Consider the following 17525-nt stretch of genomic DNA (forward strand, 5'->3'; position numbering starts at 1 on the left):
AGGTAATTAGGACTGGAGTTGATGTTTGAGCAAAGGTTCAGAGACTGAAGATGCGTAAGCTAATAACACTCTGACTCTATCAAAGAGCAGTAGGAACAAGAGTGCCTGGGCACATCTGTAGTTTGCTAATTAACCTAGTGGGCAGGTACAGGTTTTACACTCTTGGAACAGATCATGTGGAATGCAGTATGAATGTCACCACTGGGTGGCAGAATTAAGACCAGTAAGTGTTCTTTTTCTTTTTCTTTTTCTTTTTTAAGATTTTATTTATTTATTCATGAGAGACACAGAGAAAGAGAGAGAGGCAGACACAGGCAGAGGGAGAAGGAGGCTCCATGCAGGGAGACCTATGTGGGACTCAATCCTAGGACTCCAGGATCACTCACGCCCTGAGCCAAAGGCAGACACTTCAACCACTGAGCCACCTAGGCATCCCAAGACCCGTGAATGTTAATGACGTAACAGCTAAAGGGTTAGTATCCAAGATCTAAAAGAACTTATCAAACTCAACACTGAAACAGCAAGTAATCCAGTCAAGAAATGGTCAGAAGACACGGACATATATTTCTCCAAAGAAGACCTACATATGGCCAACAAGCACATGAAAAAGTGCTCTGCATCACTTGCCATCAGGGAAATACAAATCAAAACCACAGTGAGATACCACTTCACACCAGTGAGAATGGCTAAAATTAACAAGACAGGAAACAACAAATATTGGCGATGATGTGGAGAAAGGGGAACCCTCTTCCGCTGTTGGTGGGAAAGCAAACTGGTGCAGCCACTCTGGAAAACAGTGTGGAGGTTCCTCAAGAAGTTAAAAATAGAGCTACTCTGTGACCCAGCAATTGCACTACTGTGTATTTACCACCAAGATACTGATGTAGTGAAATGCTGGGACACCTGCACCCCAATGTTCATAGAAGCAATGTTCACAATAGCCAAACTATGGAAGGAGCCACGATATCCTTCAACAGATAAATGGATAAAGAAGATGTGAGATATATGTGTGTGTGTATATATATATATATATATATACACACATATGTACACACACACACACAATGGAATATTACTCAGCCATCAGAAGAGACAAATACCCACCATTTGCTTTGATGTAGATGCAACTGGAGGGTGAAATAAGTCAATGCTGAGTGAAATAAGTCAATTGGAGAAGGACAATCATCATATGGTTTCACTCATACGTGGAATATAAGAAATAGTGAAAGGGATTAGAAGGGAAAGAAGGGAAACTGGGAAAAATTAGAGAGGGAAACAAACCATGAGAGACTCCTAACTCTAGGAAACAAAGAGTTGCAGAAGGAGAGGAGAGTAGGGAATCGAGTGACTGGGTGATGGGCACTGAGGAGGGCATTGATGGGCTAAGCACTGGGTGTTGTACTATATGTTGGCAAATTAAATTTAAATTTTTTAAAAAGACCTACGAATGTTGAGTGTCTCATGTATATTGAGTGTGTCATGAATATTTAGTGCTTAATGAATGTTAGATACCTCTTGTATGTTTAGTAATTCATTAATATTGGGTATCTCTTGGTTTTTCCAGCCTTTTCTACCTATGTTCACAAGTATATGCCCTGCTGACTTTATCTATCCACCATATATCACAGGGTAGTAACTTTATCTGTTATTTTTAAAAAGATTTTATTTATTTATTAGAGACAGAGAGAGAGAGAGAGAGAGAGAGAGGCAGAGACACAGGGAGAGGGAGAAGCAGGCTCCATGCAGGGAGCCTGATGTGGGACTCAGTATTGGGTCTCCTGCATCACACCCTGGGCTGAAGGTGGTGTTAAACAGCTAAGCCACTGAGGCTGCCCTATCTGTTAACACATGAGTTTTGTCCATCCTATTTCTTTTTTTCCAGGGCAGAACCGAATATTCTCAAACAATACAGTTCTGGGCTATGAAGTTGCTATTGTACCCATGGTGATGGGGTTGCTCACAATGCAGACAAACTTTTTATAACTCCTTACTTTTATCAAGGTGGAATTCAAAGAACCATGGTAATATCTAAGCACAATATTATTTTATTTGGGACACTGTTTTACAAGACATTTACAGACATTAGATGTTTTCTTCTCACTGCAGATATGTAGCCTAATTTTGGGAAGCAGCACAGAGATTCTGAGACTGGTAGATTCTGAGATTAGTAGACTAATAGTCACAGGCTATTAATCAATCATATCTGCTTTCTATGATCCTTTTTAAATAAATCCTAAATCCTTTTATGATAGTGTAATAGTTCTTACATGGGGGATTATCCCAAAGATCCTTTGTAAATAGACAAAAATGAGTCCACTTGCACATTTGTTTTTTTGTAATATTGTTTATACTGTGCACTACCTTATTTCTTTAGAAGAATGTGTTTAAAATGCATGATTTCTGACATACAACCATCTTGCCAGCAGTTCTCAGCCTTCACTTTGCATCAGAACCATCTAGGAAGCCTCAAAAAAATATTCTTGCTTGGACTCCACTCTCAGAAATTATTATAATTTTTCCAAGTTTGGGCCTAAACATCCATATCTTAATCATACTCAGTTAATAAGCAGCAGTCAGAACCAGTACATTAGACATGGGGCAATCTATCTAGACAATGTGCTATAAATTTTGGTGATATAACAATAGAGTATTGTTATCAGTACCCCATCTGGGGTAGAACCTTCTCTGTAATTTTTCTGCTATTTTTGTTAGAAGAATCTAGTGGTGTTAAATCTCCTCTTCAACAGACTTGGGTATTTTACATGGTAAGGACTACAACCAGTTTCCTTGAACATTTTCTTTATTTGTTCTAATGTGAATACTTCCAGGTTGATCTCATTTTTTCTCAGCAAGTGTTACAGAAGGGATCCTGTTTGATTAGGGTTCTTACTAGATTCTGTACTTTAGGGAAGATGATTAAGAAGGAGCTTCCTTGAGCTGAGATAATTCCCAATAAGGTGTTTTTACAGATTCAGGTGTGGGCTTTTCCTACACAATAAAAAGAATTTACCAGTCAGCCTGATCTACTCTGCTCCTGGAACCTTAAGCGAATAGAAGTTTGTATTAATATACAACTGCAACAAATTCCCACAAGCTTAGTGCCTTGAAACAACACCAGTTTATTAACTTAGAACTTTGTAGGTTAGAAGTCCAACTCAAATCTCATTGGCCAAGTCAAGGGGTCAGCCTCTTCTAGAGGCTTTAGAGCAGAATACATTTCGGTGCCTTTTGCAGCGTCTAGAGGCCACTTGAATTGCCCCCTCCTCCATCTTTAAAGCCAGCAACAGTGGAATTGAGTCCTTTTCACATCCTATCATTCTGAACTTTTTCCATAGTCATATTTCTCTCTAATTCTGACTCTATTGTCTTCCTTTTTCACCTTTAGAGACTCTCATGATTACATTTGGATCCACCTGGATAATCTAGGCTCCTCTCCCTATTTTAAGGCCAGCTGATTAGTAACTTTAATTCCATCTGTAACTTTAATTTCCCCCTTGCCGTATAATTTAATATATTCACAGATTCCAGGGACTGGGGAGCAGGGACATCATCGGGTCGCTGTTATTCTGCTTACTATAGGTTGCCTAATTAATCTTTTGACCACAGATGTTAGTGTGCATTTTAAAAATCCCTGAATAGGGTGGAGTGGGGTGGTGTAGGAGATTTGATAAAGGTGTCAAAAGCTACAAACTTTAAGTTATAAGATAATTAAGTACGGGGGTGTAATGTACAAACCCGACTATAGTTAAGACTGCTGTAGAGTATATCTGAAAGTTGTTAAGGGAATAGATCCTAGAGATTCTCATAAGAGAAAAATAACTTTTTCTCTTCTTTATGTGAGATAATGGATATTAACTAAACTTACTGTGATAATCATTTCATAATGTAAGTGAAATCATTAAACTGTAGATCTTAAACATATATATAGTGCTGTATGTCCATAACATTTTAATAAAACTGGAAAAAACACAAAAATTAGTAAGCCCTCAGTATATAGGAAATATATGGAGGGATTGCAAAAAAAGCTATGTGAATAAAATCAGGTTCTTGTACTGGAAATCATTGTTTCTTTTGATTAGAATTGAGCTGAAACATTAATAACAAAAGCTCTACCAATTCTCAAATTAGCTTTATTCTTTCCCCACTAACCAGCCAACAAAATCTTTAAGCTCTCAGGGAAAGGAAAAAAAGAATAACTAGCAGTAGTAAGAGCTTATCCATCCAACCAGGTCTAGAAGTGCTCGTTCACTAGTCTTGCTCCTACCCTGGCAGATACACAGAACCAAATGGTAGAGATTACCCATGAGTGGAAGTTGTATAAGCCATTCCCTTCTCCCAGCAATTCTACTACCCCAGGAGTGCCATGTTGGATGGTGCTATTTTACAGAATTTGCAAAAGAAGTCAGAAGGATATGCATATTCCTAGCATACCTTCTACAAAGACTGTAGCAGTTCATATCCCCACCAACAATTTATGATAGGAGCTTAAAAAATTATCTAAGGAGGTCTCTGACTAGCCATTCTTCATGAAAGCAGCAAAAGAGAATTTAGATTGACAGTTGGCAACGTTCTTGTGTTGCTTTGCTGTACAAAGGGATGTGGGTAGAAATAGAGTTATTGTGCATTCAGGCACCAAAATTCCTACTAACTGGGGGTGGGCGGGGTCACAAGAGGCTAGACGAGAAAGTGGGAAAATGAGGGAAACAAGTCTTTTGCATGGGTGGGGAGTGAAGTGGAAATAAACCAAAGCAGATTTTCTCGTTTGCCAGGTTAGATGACTTGCAGCGCCATCTTCTGGCAAAGAAGCCAAAAACTTTCAATTTCTATGCTGGTAATAAAGTTCTTTTTCTTTTCTTTTCTTTTCTTTTCTTTTCTTTTCTTTTCTTTTCTTTTCTTTTCTTTTCTTTTCTTTTCTTTTCTTTTCTTTTCTTTTCTTGTTTAATTTCTTAAAAGTATGGCTAAACCAAAAACTGGGAAAAATCAGAGCGGTCTTGGGTGTTGGCGTGTTGGAGACAGGATGAGAGAGAAGGAAGCAGATTTCTTTGAAGCAATGATCTGAATCTGACCTTTGAGGTTTCTGGCAAAATCTGTGGACTCTCCACCGGGCTACATACATCACATGTACAACAGGTACAACCTAGAGTGTAACTTATGCAGTAGACAAGCTACCATCCTCCTTCAGCTTCAAATTTGGCTTCTCCAGTATTTCAGGTGTACTCCAGGTAAGGCAACTTAGCCATAGGCCTATTCTGGACAATAGACTTAATCTCTTGTTACTAGAAAACCTGTCCCTATCTTTGAAAGTCCTGCCATCTTTCAATATACCGGTAAGTAATTTACATACACATTGGATGTAAATGGGTAGAAAACCACATTACAGTCAAAAAAATTTCAAGACTTAAAAATACCTTCTTGCTAATCATCCAAAAATGTACTGGGAAAAAGACTAAATTACTTTTAAAAATGCGGTATCCCTAAGTAACAGACATCACGTTAAAAAAAAAAATCCTGTTCTCTCTGTAGTACATGTGGGACCAATTTATAAAATACTTTATTCAAAATCAGCCTGTTAGTGACCTCCAGCCCTCCTCTCCCCTTTACTCCCTTCTTTTCAACTCATATGTCTCCCGCATCCTGTTCCACCTGTTGCGCCTTGGCCCCGCCCCTCCGCCCATTGGCTCCGCCCCTCCGCCCCTCGGTCCTGCCCCTCCGTTCCACGCCTTCCACGCCACGCCCAATGCGCGCCGGCTTCCGCGCGCTTACGTCACACGCCCGCGCCAGTGACGCGCCGGCCGCTCCCCCTTCCACTGCATTCACTCTAGGGTTTTAGGGCGTGAGGGTGCGGGTCCTCAGCTGGGAGTCCTGAGAAGTTCCGCGCGTAGCCCCGAGTCCAGAGCCGGCGTGGCGGGGCAAAAGGACGTGGCAGGCAGGTAGCCTCCCAGTCCCAGTGCCATCTCCCCACCCCCACCCCTGAGGCCACTGGCAACCATCTCTGTGAAGTTGCAGGGGCGGTAACCCGGGCGCTCCCCCCGCCCCCTCTACACCCCCTGCCGCCGCCCGCGGTTTCCAGGCGGCTCGGAAACCAGTTTCTTGGCTCCGAGCGTGTGGACCTGTGTCACGGGGCGTTGCCGGAGGCGGGAAGGAGTCAAGTCTGAGGGGTCAGCCAAAGTCTGGAGTCTCGTTGCCCTCCTTCGGCTGGCCTGTGGCGGGTTAGATAGACTCTTTCTCTTCCAGGATGTCATTCTCGGAATCCGGGGTGCTGCCTCTGCCTCGCTAACCGCTTCAGGAAGACTGCTTCACCTAGACTGATGCTTACTGGTCCTTACCGTTACTCCCACTAACGCCCGGTGTCGTTGAGGTGAGTTGAACTTGTGGTGAGTTAAACAGTGATATGCAAAATAGTAAAATCATACTAGAAATGAGGAGACCTGACTGAGATCTGCTTATGTAAAGCCTGCAGGTTACTCGGTTTAAATGCACAGAAAATAATAGCTTCCGTCTCATTAAAATGTTAATCCTGTGAAGAACAATATGTATTACGAAGCAGTCCTTAGACATAAGTTAAAACGCTACAGTGATAAAGGAATTAAAATAATAACAAAAATCTTGATATGGATAAGCAGTCACTTACTTTGCATATATGTTGTCCTAGATTTTAAATTACATATGCAGTTTAATAAAAAATGAGTAGCAATTAACTGGTTAGCTTATAATCATGTATCTCAGTTTTACATAATTTGTATGGAAGGCATACAAAGTTTTACCACTTTCAGAGTTCATAACTTTTTTTATGCAGGTCTAATTTTTATTCTCTAAGCGCCAGCTCCAAGAAGCAGACATTTTTTTATTGCCATGGTAACATCAGAAGTATTTCTGAAGGATTAAAAGTAATATCCAATATATGCTAATAGCTTTTTCTTATGATGCAGCAGTATTGTAGAGATGATGGAGGGGAGCCAAATACACAGAGAAGCAGTCCTTTGTTTCTACTTTAGATTTGTTTGGTATTAGAGAATCCACAGATCTATTTCATGTAAGATTGCTCTTTGTTCTAGGTGAAAGGTAAGGAGTCTCTTGTGGGAAAACAGGTTTTTATACAGTAAGAGTCAGCATTAGGAGTTTAGTAAGGGTTATGGAACTTGGCCACAGTTCTTTTGAGGTCATTTTAATACAATGACATTGTATTCCAAGTACATTTTACTCTAATCTCTCCTTTTTTAAAAAAATGGTTTTCTACCTCTATTTCTTTTTTTGTAAGATTTTTATTTATTTATTCATGGGAGTCAGAGAGAGAGAGAGAGAGAGAGAGAGAGAGAGGCAGACACAGGCAGAGGGAGAAGCAGGCTCCATGCAGGGAGCCCGGTGTGGGATTCCATCCTGGGTCTCCAGGATCACGCCCTGGGCTGAAGGCAGACGCTCAACCACTGAGCCACCCAGGCGTCCCTAATCTCTCCCTTCTAATCTAAATTGTGGATATGACACCATTTCATGATTATAAGTTATTTACACGTTGGTAGTTTCCAGAAGCCGTTAATTGTACAGACGTAGAAGAAAGACAAATGTTTTGAATAAAGTCTGATAGGAATTCCATTTTTGCTTTCTGCTTCTTTGAATAAGAAGAAAGAAGTCAGGGTCTTGACTCACCAAGATGGTAAATTGTCCATCTCCCACTATCTAAAATGTTATTTAATATTTGGAAAACCATGTATATGGATTGTAGCTGCAGACAGTACCATAAGCACTTCTGAAATCTGTTGACATTCCTCTACCAGTGTTTCCCTTCAGGAGAATTTGTCCATCAAATGGCTGAAACAACTGGAGACTTAAGGTTTCAGATTGGAGGGGATACAGTTTTCATTCATATACCCTGGTACTTTCTATAGTTGGTACACAAATTTTATTGTGTTAAGCATTGCTTATTGTGGCTTAAACATTTTTTAGTTAACTGTGGGGAAAGATGTCTATTACACTAGAGGCTAAGATATTTTTGTGGAGCATAGTTGACATAGTTGAAAAGTACACTGTATAGGAAAACTTTGGTCAGGGTTAGAACTTTGGAAATGGGGAGCTATTGAAGGATTTTAACTGGAGAAATTGGTTTAGCTAGCATTCTTCTGTCAGCATTTATTGCTTTTAAGTTTTGTTTTGAATGAATAATATATTTATATAGCTTAAAATTCAGAAGGAACAAAAGATTAAAAAAAAAAAATCTTCCTCTTAATCATTCGGTTCTCTTCCCTGAAGGCAGCCAATAGTGTACCAGTTTATAGTGTATCCCTTCAGAGGTATTACATATACAAGCAGTTATATGTGTGTGTACACATGTAGGGGTTTCATATATTTGTATGCACAGTCATATATAAGTAAATAAGTATAAGCATATACATGTATATTTCCTTTTAACACAAAAACGATAGTATGCCATATTTATAATTCTGATACTTAGAAATTAATCCATATCAATAGAAATGTTGCTTTTTTTTATTTGCTTATGGATATTTACATTTTACCATTTCAAACAGTGCTGCAGAGGAAAGCTTTGTATATGTTTCATTTTCATATATTTGGAAGTATTTATAGGGTAGATTCCTAAAAATAGAATTGCTAGATCAAAATGAGCACTAATTATTTTGGTAGATACTATGAACTTTTATTTTCCATAGTATTTGTATCAATTTGTATTCTCCTCATATTCTGTTTCCTTATCTTCAACATAATACAGTAACAAACTTTTTGAATTTTGCCATTCTGTTGGGTGGAAAATGCTGTCTCGTACTCTTTTTTTATTGAGGTAAAATATACATAAAATTTATCCCGTACCTTTAAATTGTATTTCTCTTTACAATCATTTGGTACTTTTGCTCATTTTAACGTTAATTATATTCCTTTTTGTTAACTTGTAACTTCATATCCTTTGTCTCTTTTTCCGTTAGATTGGTTTCTTTGTCTTGTGAATATGTGGGAATGTTTTATTAGAAAAACAAGGCCTTGGTGATATGAACTAATATATATACAAATATATGTATATTCTTTTTGTCGTTTGAATTTTGACTTATACTAGCCTTTGCTACACTTTTTTTTTTTTTTTTTTTTTAAATAGGCTCAACACTGGGCCCAATGTGGGGTTTAAACTAAGGGTTGTGAGTTAAGCCCAATGCAGGGCTTAACATATTGAGACCTGAGCCGAGATCAAGAGTTGGACACAACTGACTAAGCCACCCAGGCATCTCGTTTTTACATGATTTCTATGTAGTTGTATTAATACCTTAAAGCTTTTGGGGTTTGTGTCATACTAGGCTACTGTACTCTAAGATTATAAAAGTCATTCTAATGTTTTATTGCTATAATGGTTTTGGGGGTTTTGTTTATTTATTCATTCATTCATAGAGACACAGAGAGAGAAAAAGAGAGAGAGAGAGGGGCAGAGACACAGGCAGAGGGAGAAGCAGGCTCCATGCAGAGACCCCGACGTGGGACTTGATCCCGGGTCTCCAGGATCACACCCTGGGTTGCAGTAGGTGCTAAACCGCTGCACCACCGGGGCTGCCCTGTTTTTGTTTTTTACATTTAAGTAGTTATCTAGAATTAGTATTGATGTAAAGAGAAGAAAATGGGTTTAAGTTTTTCTTTTCCACATTACTACCTACTTGTCTAAGTACTATTTTAAAATTTAACTTCCCCCAACCAATTTGAAATATCACTGTGGTTATCACCAAGTTAAAAATATTTACTCAGTATTTTTTATTGTTTTGGGAGGTGGGGTGGTATGGTAATGAGCTACATACAGCATCATGACTGGAGCATTTTTTATGTCGACCTTCACTTAATCTCCCAGGTCATATATATGTATTGGTATCACCAACCTAGAGACATCTTCAGTTTTTTGCCAACATGAGAGAAGGGTGGTCCCCTAAATGAGAGAGGTGGAGGAGGCAACTGTGTCTAACTGCTTATTACAGTCTTTCAACCAAGTCTGTTTTTGTTCTGATATTACCTCACTCTCAGAGGCACCTTATTCTTCTAATTATTGAGTTCTTTAGTGGGACTTGACTTATTTGCCACTGCTGGATTACGGTACAGCTTTCCCTAGTCTCCTACGTCAGTTACTGCTTGTTCTTTTGTCAGCTTCCAGAAATTTATTGTTGTTGCTTACTTTCCTGTTCTACCTGTTTGATCCCTTTAAGGTTGTGTTAGGTTTAGGGAAGAAGTTGAGGTAAATATGTATGTCCAGCTTGATATATATTTAACTCTAAATTGCAGTTTATTTTTTAACTTTTTAAAGATACAGGCTGAGGAAATTACTTTTGTATCTTCTTTTGATTTCCCTGAAGGAAAGGCTTTGGCCATTATCTCTTTATCATTCCTACTCTTTCTGGGTAATGGTACAATTCTATACAATGTTGAAGTTTTCTATTTTTTTATCTACTCTTATTTTTTTTCTTGCATTGAGAAAGAGTTGGTATTAGAGTTGGTAGAACCCTTAAGTAGCATTCTGTTTAAATTGTTAGTGTTTTCAGAAGAAGGAACCAAGGTGCAGAGAAGTGAGGTGGTTTGCTTTTTGGTCGTGTAGCTTTTCTCTTCAAATCCATTTCTTTATATCTTACATGATGTAACTCTTTTGAAAGGTCAAATATCAAAAATGTCTTTGATTTTATGCTTTGAATGTCTTTAACATTATAGATATTAAATTGATATAATTCCTAGAGAGCTTAATACTATCAAGTTGGTATGTGATTTTCATTTGATATTGGAAACCAAAGTATAGAAAGGACAAACATTTGTATTTTCAGTTTATTAGAAATGCAAAATTAGAAAAAGATTATTATGTTTCTTCAGTTATATGTTAGGATGATTTTGTATGTGTAAGCCTATAGTCCATTTTGTCACTATTTTTAATTGGTTTGAAAAATCTTTTAGGATTGTAATTCAGGGACCCCTGGATGGCTCAGCAGTTGAGTGTTTGCCTTTGGCTTGGGGTGTGATCCCAGAGTTCTGGTATCAATTCCCACGTCCAGTTCTCTGTTTGGAGCCTGCTTCTCCCTCTGCCTGTGTCTCTGCCTCTCTCTCTCTCTCTCTCTCTCTCTCTCTCTGTCTGTCTCTCATGAATAAATAAATAAATAACATCTTTAAAAAACTTTTTTAAAAAAGGATTGCAATTCAGCTGAGAAGTCTCATGACTAGGAAATAACTAGCTTGGTCAAATATGTGTAAGACACTGAACTGTGTAAGACTGATATGTGTAAGACACTATATTTTCCCCTTTGCTTCTTCCAGTGTACTGCAGTGGTCTAGTGTAGACTTTGAAGAAAGGGAGAGTCGTGAGTTGCTCTGAAACTCATTTACCACAAGTCTTTTTTTTTTTTTTTAAGATTTTATTTATTCATGAGAGACACACAGAGAGACAGGCAGGGAGCCCCATGTGGGACTTGAACCCCAGGCCCGAGATGATGCCCCGAGCCAAAAGGCAGAGACACTCAACTACACTCAACTACTGAGCCACCCAGGCATCCCTACCACAAGTCTTATTGTTCAGAAAGCTTTCTGCCCTTGACATCATTTGATGGCAATTAGAGTCATCGTTCTTCACTATCAGGAGCAGTACATCTCCTATACTATGTTGTCAGAGCCACAGTGATCTGTAATGTAGTAGGCACTAGAGTGCAATACTAGGGACTCTTGGAGCTTCCGTTTTGTTAGTGTGGTCCCTGGAAAGGAATTGGCAACTAAATTTTGAGGCAGAGCCAGATTAACTAATTTTGTTTATTTTTCTTGGCAGCAGTCACAGAATAATGATGGTTGTGAAATAATCTCATTATATGGTTATTATTTAATGTAATTTGATTCATGAAACTTAGTTTTCTAAGATGAGTTCATCTCAATATTTTTTTTCTGAATAGCATGGTAATGTAATATACTCCTGTCCCGAAGAAATCATTAAATTCTGGCTGGTGCCCAGATAGCCATTATGCCAGTTGACCAAACTTGGATTTCAGAGGAGAGTATGTTTGGAATGACTTCTTTAACTTACTGATGATGCTGTATTGCTATTGTAATCATTAATTTCTTATTTCTCTTTAAGTTGCTAAAAGCCTTGTCCTATCTTACAAAAATTTTGAAATGTAATATGGTTATATTGTTTTTTAAGGTAGAAGAAGGCTGTTTCCCATAAAATTTCCTAAGGCATAATTATAATAATTATCCCATTGATTTTACCAGAGATTGGGTTCTGGACTTGGTCTTACAGGCCCTGAAAATAAATTTTGTCATTTAAGGAGATCAGATCATTGTAGAGGCAAAATAAAATTAAATCTAGTACTGATGGATGAAATGAGAACATGGATTTGTTTAATTACAATAAGAGATATGGTAAACTGTCACAGAAATTTTATATGGCCTTCATGACAAGCCCATTTTCTCCTAGAAGGGAATCATATGTAGAAAGCATGCTTGATATGAATGGAACTAGAAAAGAGAAAGTTAGGTAAATTAAATATTTATTGGTTTTAAATTAATATAGTGAATTCATGTATCTCCATGATAAGGGGTAATCTTGCCAATAAGTAGTGCTAAAGATTGTTTTGTGACCATATCACTCTCTCTTTCCCTCCTCCTTTGACTTTTTTAAGCTTTCACTAACTAGCTTTTGGACTCTGGCTTCTGTCCCCACCTATCACTCTCCTGAAATTAACTATTGCTGAAGTTACTAATGACCCTAATCAAATACCTTGGTATGGTAAGGATCTAATTATGATACAGAAAGCAGAAATATGAAGACTAATAACATGTTTAGTAATTAATATAAAAATAATATCAGAATAAATTTGTATATTTAAAATGGAAGGCAGATAGCATATAAGGAAAGGCAGATAGCATATAAGGAAAAAGTATTATGACAGAGGAAGGCTAACATCTCATAAAGAGAGGGCTTTTACAAATTAATAAAAAGACTATTCCATGAGAAAATGAACAAAGAACATGAATGAGTAGTTCAAAAAAGAAAAAAAAAATACAAGTGTTCAATAAGTCAGGAAGAATTTTTCTAATTAACTGATAAGCAAAAGAAAATAAAAACGAGACACCATTTCTCCGTCAAATGTAGTAACAACAGCAACAAATAGTGACACAGTGCTTACTTTGTGCTGTGCGCTGTTCTACAGTATAATACTAAAATTAATCCTCCCAACAGTGCTATGAGTGTGTACTGTTGTTATCCACATTTTACAGATGAACAAACTGAGGTACATAAAGCTGAGTAACTTGTCCAATGTCACATAACAAAAAAGTGATAAAGTCGGGATTTAAATCCAGGCTTCCTGACTGAAAAGTTTTAGTGCTTGTTAGCTACTATCCTATATGGCTTCTCTGAAATTTTAATAAATAATAACTAGGGATGCTTAGGTAGCTCAGTGGTTGAGCGTCTGTGTTTTCAGCTCAGGTTGTGATCCTGGAGTCTTGGGACCAAGTTCTGCAAGGGGCCCCCTGCATGGAGCCTGCTTCTCCCTCTGCCTATGTCTCTGCCTCTCTCTCTCTCTCTGTGTCTCTCATGAATAAATAAATAAAATCTTTAAAAAATAACAATAACCAGTGTTAAAAGGATATCTAGAATAGGCACTTTTATACACTGCTGGTTAGAATATAAGTTAGTAGACATTTCTGTAAGGCAGTTAAGCTCTGTGTTCCAGAATTTTAACGTGTGCATATTCTTTGAACAAATAATTTATCCTAAGGAAATCCTGATAATAACTACATAAAAATTTTATCTAAAATTAATCCTGATAATAAGTACATAAAATTTTTATCTAAAGTTCTTCTGTAATAGCAAACAATGTAAACAATTTAAATATCTAATAAGACAATTAGTTGGATAATTTTGGGAAATGGATTCTTATTGAGGATAATAGAGTAATGCTGCTAATTAATTCACATAGGAAAACGTTAATCTCTTGTTCCATATACATTAAGTATAGACAGTATTTGACTTTCTGAAGCGTTCTTATAAAATTGAAATGTCACTATTTTTCTCTTTTTAGCTCATGGTTATATGTCACATGAATAAAAATAAGATAAAGTTCATTTAACTTTGAGTAAAGATTTTATTTTTTTTATTTTTTTATTTTTTAATGAGATTTCTTTTTTTTTTTTAAGATCTTATTTATTTATTCATGAGAATACACAGGAGAGAGAGAGAGAGGCAGAGACACAGGCAGAGGGAGAAGCAGGCATCATATAAAGAGCCTGAGGTGGGACTCGATCCAGGGTCTCCAGGATCGTGCCCTAGGCTGTAGGCGGCGCTAAACCGCTGAGCCACTGGGGCTGCCCCGAGTAAAGATTTTAAATATCTTTTTTTTTAAGTAAGCAAATTACTAAAGAATTAGAATTGAATTAAACATGTAATTGTTAAGGAAGACATGTTTCATCTCTGTTAACTTTTTTTTTTTTTTTTAATTTCTAGTATATCTGTTAAGATGCCTTAGAGAAAGAATCATGGAGAAGTATGTTAGACTACAGAAGATTGGAGAAGGTTCATTTGGAAAAGCCATTCTTGTTAAATCTACAGAAGATGACAGACAATATGTTATCAAAGAAATTAACATCTCAAGAGTAAGTATATTTTTTCATTTGGTTATTCAACACATAGCCTGCTTTCAATAGTGCTCATCATTAGAGAATAAAAACAACAACAACCCAGCAACACGTAACCTAAAGTAAAAGACTGCCATAATCCCCAAGAGAACCACTAATTTTAGAATAGTCTGTATATCTTTTCAGATTTTTCCCTGTGATATCTGCTTGTGTTTATGTGTTTAACTGTTTTAAAAAAATACAATACACCTACTGTTCTGTAAGTTAATCTAGTTTGAACATTTTTAAATGTTTTTACTTGTGGATTCAACTCAGTCTTTATTTTGTTATTTGAGCTGTGCTTTATTGGTACTGTTTTTAACCACTCTCATTGATGGTCTTTTAGATTGTTTATTGATGGTTTAATTTAATATTTTTTTCTGTCTCGTTTAAGATGTCCAATAAAGAAAGGGAGGAATCAAGAAGAGAAGTTGCAGTGTTGGCAAACATGAAGCATCCAAATATTGTTCAGTATAGAGAATCATTTGAAGGTCAGATAAATTTTGCAATAGAGTTCAAAAGAACTAAGCCATGTGACAACATTTGGGTATTTTACTTATTTATAATGTATTTTCAGGAAGGAAAGTATATCATTTTCTCCTCAATACATGTGCAAATGTATATCAGCATGATTCTAGGGTAATACCAATGTTACTGATGGGAGAGTCTGCATTGTGTAAATGAAGTGTCATTTCTTGGATTCCAACTAAATGCATGCTTTGCTTAGTGGTTCACATCTTCATTAGTGTGTTTTTGTTAAACTCATAGTCATTTTCTTTTTTTTTTTTTTTTTCATAGTCATTTTCTAACATGCAAGGAGGCTTTCCCACTTAGAGTCTTTTTGCCCCAATTTCAAGGATTTTTTTATGGTGGTGGTATTTGTGGGTTTCGAAGCTGTTTTTCCATTATTGTGTAAGCCCGTTGGTGATAATGGTAGAGTCTTATATTTCTATATCCTTAGTATCTTGTGCAAAGTGCCTGGCACATAGTGGGCACTTGGATGTTTGAATGTTTGAAGGAATACAAAACAGATTAGTACTTGCTTTGTGGCAAAAAAACTTTTTTGTTAACCTTAGATTTTAAGCAGTATTTATCTCAAAATTAATAGTAGATATATAAGGAGCAAAAAACATTACAGTTTATGTACTAAAGCTTAAACATTTTATCTTCGAATTGTTTCTTCATCCCTTTCTCAGATCCTATTTAACCATCCATGTTTCTCACACACATACACACACACTCAACCTTTTTTTTTCTTTTGATAGTTTTATTTAGTTTTGATATGTGCATCTGGTACAAAATTCAAATGTTATATATCAAGAAAAAGTTTGTTCTCTATTTCTATCTTTGAGCCACCTGTTTTGTGTTTCCAGAGTTAACCATGTTACCAGTATCTTGTATTTCAGAAATATTTGAAGCATTAATAAGCCTCTTTATTCTGTTCCATTAATGTATTATGTTTAATTATGTTCCATAATGTATGTCTGTTTTTGTGCCAGTACCATACTGTTTTGATTACTACAGCTTTGTAGTATATCTTGAAATCTGGGATTGTGATACCTCCAGTTTTGTTCTTTTCCTTTTTTAAAAGAGAGGCTGCAAGTGCAGGGGAGGAGCAGAGGGAGAGGGACAAGCAGAATCCATGTTGAGCATGGAGCCAGATGTGGGCTTGATCCAACAACTTTGAAATCATGACCTGAGCTGAAACAAGAGTCAGATCTTAACCTCCTGAGCCATCCAGGCAGCCCTGTTCTTTTTTAAGACTGCTTTGGCTATTTGAAGTCTTTTGTGGTTTCATACAAATTTTAGGATTGCTTGTTCTAGTTTTATGAAAAATACTGTTAGTATTTTGATAGAGATTGCATTAAATCTGTAGATTGCTTTGGTGGTATGGACATTTTAGCAATATTTGTTCTAATTTGGGTGTTATGGATGTCTTAATATTTGTTCTTCTAATCTAATTTGGTCTTCTAATGGAATATCTTTCCATTTTTTTGGTGCTATCTTCAACTTTTTTTCATCAGTGTTTTATAACTGTCTTTTTTTAAAAAAAAAGATTTCTTTATTTTGAGAGAGAGAGTGAGCAGGGGAAGAGGGAGAGAGAGAATCTCAAGTAGACTTCCCGCTGATCATGAAGTGTGACATGGGACTCAATCTTACAGTCCTGAGATCACAATCTGAGCTGAAACCAATAGTCCAGCACTCAACCAGCTGTGCCACTCAGGTGCCCAATTAGTGTTTTATAGTTTTCAGAGTACAGATCTTTTACCTTCTTGGTTAAGTTTATTCCTAGATACTTTATTGTTTGTGGTACAATTGTAAGTGGGATTGTTTTCTTAATTTCTCTTTCTGCTACTTCATTATTAGTGTATAGAAATGCAATGGATTTATGTATTTTGATTTTGTATCCTCTGAGTCCTTACTGAATTCATTTATCAGTTCTAGTTTTGGTGACAAAAGACTTTGGTGGAGTCTTTTGGGTTTTCTATTTATAGGATCATGTCATCTGCAGATAGTGAATGTTTTTCTTTTCCAATTTGGATGCCTTATATTCCTTTATCTTGTGTGATTGCTGTGGCTAGGACTTCCAGTACTATGTTGAATGAAAGTGGTGAGGGTGGACATCCTGTTTAGCTCTTGACCTTAAGGAGAAAAGCTCTCTGTTTTTCACCATTGAATATGATGATAGCTATGGTTTTTTCATATATGGCCTTTATTATGTGTGTTATGTTCTCCCTAGACCTGCTTTGTTGAGGGCTTTTATCATGAATGGATGTTGTACTTTGTGAAATGCTTTTTCTGAACCTATTGAAATGATCATATAATTTTTATACGTCCTCTTGTTGACATGATGTATCATGTTAATTGATTTTGCAAATATTGAGCCATCCTGTGTCCCAGAA

General features: G+C 36.9%; 1 protein-coding gene across 50 annotated transcripts in view; it reads left to right on the forward strand.

Annotated features, from left to right (window-relative positions):
- The first annotated feature begins 5746 nt into the window (after positions 1–5746).
- Positions 5747–17525, forward strand: part of NEK1 (NIMA related kinase 1) — a 222362-nt gene continuing 210583 nt past the window's right edge. For 20 of the 50 annotated variants that reach the window (XM_072719687.1, XM_026017537.2, XM_072719701.1 and 17 more), the window contains exons 1-4: positions 5753–5930; positions 6235–6358; positions 14453–14601; positions 15017–15113. In XM_072719687.1, the coding sequence (XP_072575788.1) occupies positions 14485–14601; positions 15017–15113 (214 nt within the window). In that variant the 5' untranslated portion in view covers positions 5753–5930; positions 6235–6358; positions 14453–14484. Of the gene's footprint in view, positions 5931–6234; positions 6359–14452; positions 14602–15016; positions 15114–17525 lie in introns of all 50 variants that reach the window. The other 30 variants (XM_072719685.1, XM_072719703.1, XM_072719700.1 and 27 more) reach the window with 9 other exon arrangements.

Source organism: Vulpes vulpes, chromosome 9 (genome assembly GCF_048418805.1).
Source record: "Vulpes vulpes isolate BD-2025 chromosome 9, VulVul3, whole genome shotgun sequence".
In the NCBI taxonomy this organism is placed as follows: domain Eukaryota; kingdom Metazoa; phylum Chordata; class Mammalia; order Carnivora; family Canidae; genus Vulpes; species Vulpes vulpes.